This window comes from Pararge aegeria, chromosome 15, assembly GCF_905163445.1.
Source record: "Pararge aegeria chromosome 15, ilParAegt1.1, whole genome shotgun sequence".
NCBI classification, from domain to species: Eukaryota; Metazoa; Arthropoda; class Insecta; order Lepidoptera; family Nymphalidae; genus Pararge; species Pararge aegeria.
In genome coordinates, this window is record NC_053194.1 from 1,894,065 (window position 1) to 1,905,912 (window position 11,848).

At 34.7% G+C, this 11,848-nt stretch overlaps 1 protein-coding gene across 1 annotated transcript; it reads left to right on the forward strand.

Moving 5' to 3' along the window:
* Nucleotides 1–477: 477 nt before the first annotated feature.
* Nucleotides 478–8,009, forward strand: LOC120629708 (sorting nexin-12). The gene is made up of 4 exons (XM_039898695.1): nucleotides 478–762; nucleotides 932–1,027; nucleotides 2,402–2,504; nucleotides 6,395–8,009. Exons 1-4 carry the CDS (start codon nucleotides 592–594, stop codon nucleotides 6,520–6,522), a joined length of 498 nt encoding a protein of 165 aa, XP_039754629.1. The 5' UTR covers nucleotides 478–591; the 3' UTR covers nucleotides 6,523–8,009.
* Nucleotides 8,010–11,848: the final 3,839 nt, after the last annotated feature.

An 11,848-nucleotide genomic window follows, 5' to 3' on the forward strand; every position in this document is an offset into this window, starting at 1 on the left:
TTAAATAGCTGAACGAACTTTACCTATCGCGAGTGTTAAGTGCCGCTTCTTTGCGCACATAATTAGTACCACTGCGTAAACAGTCATACATTGAAACTTGGGAAAAATGGTTGCTGGCCAAGGACAAAGAAAATATCTACACTAGATAAAATAATTTTAGTTACCCCTTTAAGAGCGAAGTATTTATATTTTTGCTTGTAGTATAAGATGGCAAAAGTTTACGATATTATTCAATTAAAATGGTAGGTTTTTTTCAATATTGCAATCCTAGGAATATTCACCACAGGCTGAAAGTACGATATTTTAGTAAATAAATAATTTTGGTGTATTTGAAAAGAACTCTAAATTTTGTAAAAATTTAATTGAATTTAATTATACTTATAAATTATTATTTACTTTGTACCAAAACGTCCTTAGAGAAGTTTTTACGTCAGTGTTTTACTGAACGCATCGTGGCCATTTTTTAAAAACAAACGTCAAAATGTACAGTCAAAATGTCAATTCAATTTGTCAAATTCATTTGCTTTGCTTTTTGATTACCCAGTGAACCGTCTTTATTAAGTTTGTGATTGTTTGTTTTAAAAAAGAGTTATGATGGCTGAAGACACGACAGCCGACGCGACAAGACGCTTGAATGTTAAAAAACAAACATTAGACGACGCTTACGCGGCGCCGGCGAACTTCTTGGAGATCGACGTGGTGAACCCCGTAACGATGGGAGTCGGTAAAAAACGCTATACCGATTACGAAGTTCGCATGAGGGTAAGTCAGGCAGGATACAGTTAATACCTTAAAGGGATAATTGGATTAAACGGTCACGCTACATCGATGTGTAGCTGCAACTTTTTGTGGGCGGATCGTGTGCCAAATCACGAGTAAAACTAACGTAGAACGATTGATAATAGCTTATAAAACCGTTTCCTGCTTCCAGACCAATCTGCCAGTGTTCAAAGTGAAAGAGTCCAGTGTGAGACGGCGGTACAGTGATTTTGAATGGCTCAGAAACGAATTGGAGAGAGATAGTAAGGTTAGTGCACTGATATGACGAATTTTTTCGTTATCATTATAATAAAACATTTGCCAATTTAGTGGCCAAGTATACAAAATAAGGTAATCGAAATTTTATCTTCTACTAGCTTATGTTTAGGTCTGGACTTTTCTTTTGCCTGAGGATTTAAATATTTTTCTCTGATAAAAAATATACTATCCATCATGTATGTAGTCTAGTGTTTTGCAGATTGTCATAAGTTAAGAAAATGCATCACGCAGATCTCATTGACCGAGATGAAGCTTAACTTAGAGTCAAATTATTGATGGCACTGGTACTTATTGATTCACTAGAACCTGAGAAACATTTTGACTTTCCAGGAAGGTTAAGGGCAAGTGTTCTGCTAACTTTCCTGTTAAAAAAATATCATAGAATATCATTCTTCTTCTGGCAGAAATCTATACTTAGGAACCTTTCAGAAAAGTTCAAGTCCATATACTATATCAAATTTCCTTTTTATTGTGGTAGCTACCATCTATTTATTCCCACAATGTTACCATCTTATAAAACTCTCATTTACTTTCCTATAATTACTATTCATTTTATTACCTTCAATGTATTCTATATTATTATATATTATTACTAGCTGTTGCCCGCGACTTCGTCTGTGTTTGATTTTGTTTTTAAAGTATTCAGTATCGCTAAGCTTTAAATGAGTATAGTAGTATATATATATAACATGTGACTGCCAATTAATTATAGACAAATAATTTGAAATAAAATAAAATTGCGACTATAATTAAAGATCTAAGCTATCCTATCTCTTAAGTTGGATCAGACTGCTCACAGTGTACCAATTTAATTTTAAATCGGTTAAGTAGTTTAGGAGTCCATCGCGGACAAACATCGTGACAGGAGATTTATATATATTAAGATATATTGTAGATTATCTTTTTGATTACAAAATTTTAATAGCATTATAAATTGCTTAATTTAAGTTAATAGTTTCAACTTGAAACATCAACATTGATTTCAGAATTCTTTTGATAAAGATTTATATAAATTGGCTGCTTGTTTATTTTTGTTCCAAATTAAATTTTTTAAAGTATGACTAACTAATGGAGCGTTATTATATAATTACGCTCCATTAGTGCCTTACCTGTGTTGTTAAAAGTGTTTTAAATATATTAAAAAACTATAGCAACACTTTTTTGTTTTCTATTTAAAAATACCTACACTATAAGGTTATAAATTGCATACATAAGACAAGTAAGGAAAAATGGACTATAAATTGGGTTTTTCCTTTAAAAACATTCTACAACATGCATGTTCACATACATTTTGGTGTATACACTTGGGTCAGTGGGATCTGAGAAGAAATAAAATAGTCTAGAAATATCATATTATTTGCAGATAGTAGTACCCCCCCTGCCTGGTAAAGCGTTAAAGAGACAACTTCCCTTTAGAGGGGATGATGGCATCTTCGAAGAAGAATTCATTGAAGACCGTAGAAAAGGTAATTTTTTTTATTTTTTTGCTATTGGGAGGGGCCAGTTTAGTCCAGCACTGGACAGTTATACGCTATTGATGATGATTGATGAAACTTCAAATGTTTTTTGTACATTAAAGTTTATAGAATAAAAAAATCCTTTGTGTACTCTTGTTAATAGTTAATTAACAATTTTTATTACATACATGCATGATTCAAGTAAACTGGTTTGTATCGTACTCTAGTCTACCTTGCATGCGGTATTTACATTTATGAATAATCCAATTACAAATGTGTTAATGCTAATGGATTTATGTTATAGAGCTATAACAAAGAGTTTGATGAGTATATATTTCCATTGTAGAGGGATTATTAATTAATAGGCTTTGTAAAGAAAATCGTTTTGTATAATCTATATAATATATATTGTCTTCATAAAACTTATACTAATAATGAAGCTAAAGACTTTGTTTGGTCTTTTTTTTAATTTTTTAATACAAATTTCAAAACCGTCAATAATATTTACATTAAATGTCAAACGCGTTAATACTAGGGCTTCACACGTCAATCATTAGGTATGACGCAGATCTTTACGTATGTTGCCAGATTATTGCGTAGAATCTATGTATTCTTAGTTGCGCGGAAACGTAGAGTGATCTCTCTACGCGCTAACTGGCGCATAGCACAATTCAAAATTAATTAATTTCATTTTTGAAAATCCATTGAGAACATTATGTAGAACTGTCAGGCATGCAGGATCCCTCATGATGTTTTCCTCCACAGTTGAAGCAAGTTATATATAATTGCTTTAAACCTACATACCTATGAACATGAGCAAGACGAAAATTATGTATAACGCTCATGTTCCGCTCCACCCAGTAATTGTTAGGAGCTCTGCACTCGAAATTGTAGACGAGTACATATACCTAGGACACACGATCCAGTAAGGTAGGTCCAATTTCGAGAAAGAGGTGAACCGCCGAATTCAACCCGGAGGGGCAGCATTCGGGAAACTTCGTGACATCTCGTCCAAAACCCCTCAGTGCCTGAAGACTAAAGTCTTCGAACAGTGCGTGTTGCCAGTGATGACTTACGGAACTGAGACATGGTCGCTAACTATGGGCCTCATAAGAGGGCGTTCGATGGATAGAGCTATGCTAGGAGTATCTCTACGTGATCAAATCAGAAGTGTGGAGATCCGTAGAAGAACTAGAGTTACCGACATAGCTCAGCTAGTCGCGAAGCTGAAGTGGCAATGGGCAGGGCACATAGCTCGGAGAACCGATGGCCGTTGGGGTCTTAAGGTGCTGGAATGGCGACCCCGCACCGGTAAGCGCAGCGTAGGTCGGCCCCCAACAAGGTGGACAGATGACATCAGGCGAGTCGCTAGGAGCCGCTGGAGGCAAGCGGCCCAGGACCGTGTATTGTGGAACTCCCTACAAAAGACCTATGTCCAGCAGTGGACATCGATTGGTTGGCATGATGATGATGAAACCCACATAACTCAATAAGCTAGAGGTGAAGGCGTAGGTGTTAAACCTCATATGCCTGTAATTAAACTGGCGAACACGCTCTACAGAACGGAACACAGCATTGCAACAATGCTGCTTAGGGGGCGTCCATAAATTACATTAGGTGTTTTTTTGCCCCTGGTGATATGTCGTGAGATTTTATTCAACCCCCTCTCCCATCCCCCAATCTCACGTGAGATTTTTCAAAATGTGGGTTTCTTACGTAAACGCGTTGTATTGTTATTGTAAAAAGAAAAAAACATATGGATCAGTAGATGTGTAACGTCGAAGAATGAATGAAATTATTTTCTCATGAACGAATTAGTAAATGATCTTAATCGTATTAGGATTAATTGATTGACCAAAATAGTATAATTTTTTATTTATTTAAATCAGAAAAAAAATTGCGTGATATTTGCCGAGACCGCCCCTCTCTCCACCGTAAGATTAGATGAGATTTGACTCGACCACCTCCCCCCCTTAAAAATCTCACGTATTTTATGAACACCCCCTTAGCGGCAGAAATAAGCATCACGATATAACATTTCCCCGGACGATACCATAATTTGTTTTCGACGATATTTGATTAAATAAATTAAAAAACAAACATACTCGTAACTCTGAAAAGTTAGAGGTAGGGACAGAGGGATTCGAACTCGGCGCCCCGAAAGTGAAGTCGAAGTTGTACATACTGTTACTTCCATGAAAGAATTATCGCCAATCTCAATTCAACATTTGTTCAAAGTTCAATATACGAATATTTATTTCATTTATTACCCGATGTTTACTAGCGTAGTGATTCACGTTGCAGTGACTCATTTATGACACGAATTTCTACCTTCGACATTTTAATATCAGTTTGCGATACATCGACCTTTACGAAAATATTAACATACTTTTCTAGAAGCTGATAGCCTAGTAGTTAGGCTTTTTTGTTAGGCTTTATTGTATTGTTTGTTCGTTCTTTTGTTAGATTTTGGGGCTGAATTCTATCCCCTGCACGTCTCTAACTTTTCAGAGTTCGTTTTTGTTCGTTTAAATAAAAAAAATATATATATGTTGTTGAAATGCTTTATTTCGGTCTGAAGGGCGTGGTTGCCGATGTAATTACAGGCTTAAAATATCAAAAATTTAAGAATACACTATCCTAAGGTTGCCTGGAAGAGAGCGCTACAAAGCGATAAGGCTGCCTTTTGTATACTTCTTCTCTGTGTTTTTTTTTATTCTTCTTCTGTACTTTTATTTGTGTGCAAATAAAGAGTATAAATAAATAAATAATACATCGAAAAAGTGGCTATTGAACTATGTATTCTATTTAATTGATGAATTTCTGCAATTTAAGCCGCAGAACTAGATTGTTTGATATATAATTGACTAAATTTTGTATATTGGGGTTGCCTGACCGGATATGTTATGACTTTTTTTTTTGTTAAGAACATTTAATCACATATTCACAGTGCCCGATTAAGCAAGCGCGGGGCCCGTAGCAAATTCTTTCAAAGAGCCCTTGCTCTTGAAAACCCATAGCAGATCTGCTATGGGTTTTTAAGTATAAAGTGGTAAAAATACAATTCAATACTCAATACGTATCTTAAATACAATAAATATTTACTATCTATAGGTTACAATTTTGTGGGTAATTAATAGTGTTGTAAATTAGTATAGGCGATGTCGTTGTGCGTGGACGTATGCGTGTGCGTGTCTGTCAGTCAGTCAGGCAGAGATGAGTGGTATTAAATATGCGGCGCCCTCTTTCGCGCGGGGCCCGTAGCAATTGCTACTCTTGCTACGTGGTATATCCGGCACTGAATATTCATACAATTAAAAACATTTCATTTCATTTAATATGAGGCTTAACACCTCCGTCTCAAATTAGTAGACACAGGTATGTGTGTTGCAGAACGTGCTCCATGCGTGCCCTGTGAAGTGTTGCTCTGTTTATATGCGAAATGCCTTTAATGCCCAAAACTTAACAACCGATACTTTAAAATCCCCCTTTGTTTTATAGTTATATGCAGAGATGTTCTACGTTCAAGCGGTACAAAATTATGTTTATATAGAAGTTTTGTATTCGGCGTTTCAACTGTCATGGCGCATCGCTAAATTATGCAGTTTTATTAATTGAAAATAAATACTTTATTTATTTATTACAGTGCCCGTGAATACGGGATTTCTCTTACATTTAATACATCGAGGTTATATCCAATTTATTATAACAAAATTACTTGGAAGCACTACGTCTTTCATGTCTCACAAGATAGAAAAATGATTGTAAAAATAGCATCTGCTGATTTTCTGCTGATTTGATACGGGCCCTTGTTGTGGGCCGGTAATGGATTTTTAATGATGATAAAGTTTTTTCCTCTCCTTAGTACTGTTTTTTTTATATAAATACGTTATTTCCAGGACTGGAAGTGTTCATAAACAAAATCGCCGGGCACCCCCTAGCACAGAACGAGCGGTGTCTGCACATGTTCCTGCAGGACCCCACCATCGACAAGAGCTATGTGCCCGGCAAGATACGGAACACATAACCCCTGCGGGCCGTTTACGCGCGCGCGCTTTTCAGTAGGCATGGGTAATATCACGTGTATGGCGCATTCTCATTGGTCGATAAATCGCAGGTGGGGAATCCCCGTAGTAGGAAGCCCCTGCGGGCGGGGTAATGACTAGATAAATTAGATGGTTGATACAGTGTTGTGCATATAGTGGTACCAGGATAATCATTAAGCAAGTCATTGTTGTAAAATAGAAAATCTTTCTTTAGTAAAAGTTTGTGAAAAAAAAAGTGTATGGTAGGCAGTACTTAATCTTTTCTATGATATCCGGATATATAAATTTGTTTTTACGTTATAAACTCTACGATATACAAATATACAACCCTTAATACATGCATTAAATCACTGCCTGCCATAAATTTTCTAATAACTTATATTGGAGATTTTTTTAACACACACTTGCTTAATATACCATGTGCACGTCAGTGATGCGGGGGAATCCCCGCATCTGGGAAAGTGATTAATGAATTTAGCCGGTCGATACTGCATTGTGGAACTCTCCGCTTTGGTAACGTCTTATGAAATTCACCTGACGATTTCACGCATGCTGGCATGCGTATTACAAATCTCCCATCGACCGACCTCTCCACCAATGAAAATGCGCTGTCATACTGTCAAATATATACTATATCGTATGTGTGGGTTTTTTGAATATCTGATATTGAATCGATATATTTCAATATCTATTTATTGGTGGAAATCTATGGTACTTTCAAACGAATACGGTACTGATGTTTTAATGTAAGTTTTCGTTTAAATACATCCGCGTTAGCTGTAATTTTAAGTGGACAACAAAACTGATTTTCAACGTTACGTTGTTTTTTTAATTATATAAAGACTAATCTACTTCTTGTGTTATAATGCATACAATCTTTTTGTTACTTTTAGTGTAAAATTTATTTTCAAATTGTTAAGAAAATAATAAAAACACACTAACACTAAGTAAAGACAATCTCATTCTATTGTGTTTTTTTTTAATGTATGTTATCGCACTTGTATTTTTTATATTTTTTTGTGAAAGGATTGTTTACGTTATAAGACAAGTTAGAAAAAAATGGAGTGTACTTTTTTGTCTTAAGTGTGGGCTCAGAGCTGCCATTACATTTTACTTAAGACTATAAGGTCTTGATAAAGGTTTGCATAAAAGTTGTACATTGTAAAGTAAAAGCTTCTATGGATGCTCCGATGTTGGAGCGAAACGTGTGTAGACAATACAACGTGTAAATGAAAACCGAAATGTTACTTCACACGACGTTATTTACTTATCTGACTTATCTGTGAAACCGAAAAGCTAATATATTTTGCCGTAGTTTTTACCGAAAGAAATCAGATACAGCTCTAACGTCACATGCAAAATTTTAATCAAGCGACTCCTGTCATTTTATTAAGTACGCTTCGCGTAACGTAGGTGCTATGCGCGTGTCGGTCTTTTATCTTCAACAGTGTTTTCATAATTAAACACTTAGAATGTTTTTAATTAGTTTGTATGGAAAAATGAATATGGTTCTTTTGATTTAATATTCTTACAGCTGAATTCCTTATGAAATATCGTCATGCACCTTTCAATGGTATTTCGTAATTCGGTTACACGTTGTATAGGAAAATCTGTGTGATGTGGTGTATAAAGATTAAAGAAATTATAAATTGCAACATTCAGATTCGCCTGGTTTTCGCAGATCATATTTAGTGCTACGTTCTAAGTTTCGAAGATTCGGAATACGTACACCCGATGACCCTTGTAAGACTTTAACAAGCTCTCCAGTAGGTAACTTCCAATCGCAGGTAAATCGTAGTCAAAAATGGTAGCCGAGGTGACTAGAATTCGAACTCGAATTCTGATGCAATTGGCTCTCAAAACTAACTGACGTACCTATTTGAGGCCTAGAACCTTTTTTTTATTTCAAAACATTCAAAAGCCTTTTTGTATACGATTTATTTTGTCAAAAGGAATTCACACAATAGCTAATTAATCTGAATATGATTGTAATATAATTTATTTCCACTGTAAGAATTTGTGTACCAGGGTACCATAGATACGGTACGATAATATAAGATAGGTTGGTTTGCAACTCATGCATTGCAGCGATATCTGTTACACGTAGTTTTCTGTGCCGTCCGATATATAGATATTGGTTTTTGTACTGATGTAATATAGATATTGTAATAATACCTGTATACGATTTGTATCGCCCATCCCTACTAACGACGACATAGGCGACACTCTAAAACGATTCTCGACTCCATTTAACTCACCATGAGGTACAATGCTTACGAGTAAACTAGCTTTGTTTCCCCCGTTTATATCAGCATATTAGAAAATAATATACACTATCAGTGGCGTGCACTTCGTGCGTTCACAAAAGCACTGCCTACCCTGAAATTGATATATACATAGTAGGAGAATTTTTGGCAATCTTCTGTATAGAAACTAACTAACACTGGTAAGAAACCCGGTGCACGCCACTATTATGTTTTAAAAACCTCTACTTTCAAAGAGAAGGATTGCGCACATATACGTGAGACATAAGTAGTATAGAGCTTCAATTAGTAAAACACAACACATAAACACAAAAAATACTTAAATTATTTTAAACTAAGTTATTATATTACCGCGTACGTGCCAGCTGGGTGACGACGAATCTCACGTCAGCAGGGCTAGCAAAGGCAGGAGGCGAAAATTATATTATATATTTGACAAGAGATATAATTAACGTGTTCACCTGCTAAAGCACGGAACATAGAATAGGAGAAGTACACCCCTGTTTTTTATTACACATATATTATTATGATATTGTTTCGCCAGTGGTCTGATAGTTGAATGGTAATGTGTATCATGAAACCCAAATTCGATAATACTGCTATAGTGCAAGACTGAGTCGCATTTATTACCGCCCATCTCTGGAGCGAGAACCATACACTTAAATTAAATCTAGTAAGATGAACAAAAATATAAACCTTTTGAATTAAATTCAATTGAAAGCATTGTTAAACTCAATTTTTTTTTTCTTTGATAAAGCTGTGGGAGAAGATACATTTTTATCCTTTCCCCGGGGAATTGTCTCCCCTGCCCATCCTAGCCGTGTCGGCGTAAATCTCGCGATTTATGAATATAAAAGTAACGTTTGTGAAGATCGCTAGATGAAAGCTTGTCGTAAACCTTTTGTGAGATTCGTGATCCTTCTGCAGCTCACTAAACAAACAATGTGGCACCAGCTTATTGGTGCGTTGAGCACCAGGTTGGCACGGTCATTCTAACCACGGTATATTTACTCCACACAATGTACTCTCTTAACTCTTCAATGAATAGTTAATAAGTTGACTTACTAACTCTTCAATGAATAGTTAGTAAGTCAACATCTCCTGCCGAAGATTCGGGTGTGAAGTATTAAAGAGTTAGAGTAAGAGAGAGTAAAGAAATTAAAAATTACCCCAATTATCCAATTATAAATTATATTAAGAAATTATAAATTTCGCGGAGTATATTAAGCTTAATTTTCAGAATTTATAATTTAATGACAATAATAAGACGTAGTCCGTGGTAGACCATGAGCATTCCAACAGATGGCGCTGATTCGTTTGTTGTCGAACTAGTGAAATGTGCGATGATTTCAAATTAAATTTGTGATGAGTTTAAAATGTAAGAGAATCGTTTTAAAGATCTCACCAGGTTAAATAAATTACCGTCACTGAAAATAAAATAACTAGGCGAAAAAAAAACAATATTTTTCAATAAATAAAAATCACAATTCGCAAAATATTTTGCACTCCATTCCACAAGTTAGGACAATTTAAAAAAAAAAAGGACAAAAAATAATTACCACCTGCCATATAAAGTAAATAAAATAAGCCTATGGTAACTAATTACTTTGAGTAAAATTTGTTTTTAGAACAAAGATGCTATACAATTTATTATAGTTCATTTGTTAAGAAATGACCAACGATGTAAACAAATAGGTATCATAAGACCTACTCCTACTCCCATGAAAATTATTACAAGACCCAAAAAGTAAATGCTCCAAATACCGAATATTTATTTTCAAATTGATAAAATTATTAAACCAGGGCAGCCTGATTGCTTATTCAAAAAAACAATGATTTGAATTAGTATTTATGTCTAAAAGCGACTCGCAGAATTTCCTCCGAGTGCAGCTAACAAAACACTTATAAATATAGAAACTAATGATGTATTTTTTTTAACATTATTGGCCATTTCTTAGCAAACAGATCTTATGTTTTAAATTAAGCAATATTATTAATCTGTTATTATTATAATATGATTGTTCATTCGTAACTATGGTCATTTTTATTCTGTACCATTCTATGGTATTGTTGCGAAAAAAAATACATGTTGTTTATAATGTAGTAATTGTATCATTTTGCAGTCTATGCATACTTATTTTGTTAACGCCACAGACTATAGCCGGATTCACATGTAAGTTTCGTGACGTCACAAGGCGATCCGAGCCTGCTTTATGTTAATAAAGTTAATTAACCGACTCAAAAAAAAACTGATGTGTATTTGACTTAAGTCTGTGCTTTTATGCTTTTACATATAAATCTCATTGTTTTATTCACTCTTAAGTTTTAAAATTATATCGAGTGTATTTATTGTGTATTAATGTAATTAATTAATTATTACTCAGTGGGCAGTGTAAGATGCTTTACACGGAGGTGCGAAATAATATAAAACTGTGGCAGTGTTATACTTGGTAAAATTAATTAATTTTATTTTCATACCTAAATTGAAGTGGCTGTATCCTCAGTTAATTTTGTATCTTAATTTGGTGTAGTTTGACAGTACAAGAACATACAAGAACGCAGAACGCAGAGTTTGGCACATTATACAAGAACTGTCATTGTCATTGTTCAATGCGTCTCTCGATAACAATGCTTATCCCGCTTATAACGCAGAATATAGAAAATTATACTAGAACTGACACACATAGTGTTTCACGATATCAATGCTTATCAAAGTAACGCAGAATGTGACACATTATGCAAGAACTGTCACAAATTGCTGTTCTCGGTATAGATTCTTACCAAATAAGAATAAACTTTCTAATCTGACGTCACAGTGTATATTAAAATTTGCATGCCAGAGTGCAAAAAAGCAGGATAAATGCAGTTTTAATGTTTATTCCCGATCAACTTTATCGATATATGTGATTAGAAAACCTATATTTATTAATTATTTAATTAAAAATAAACATTTTTTATGTTAACATGATAATATCTGTTACGGCGTAACAAAAACCCAGTCGGGTTTATACGTACGCCGGTATTCATCGTTAAGCGCTCGGAA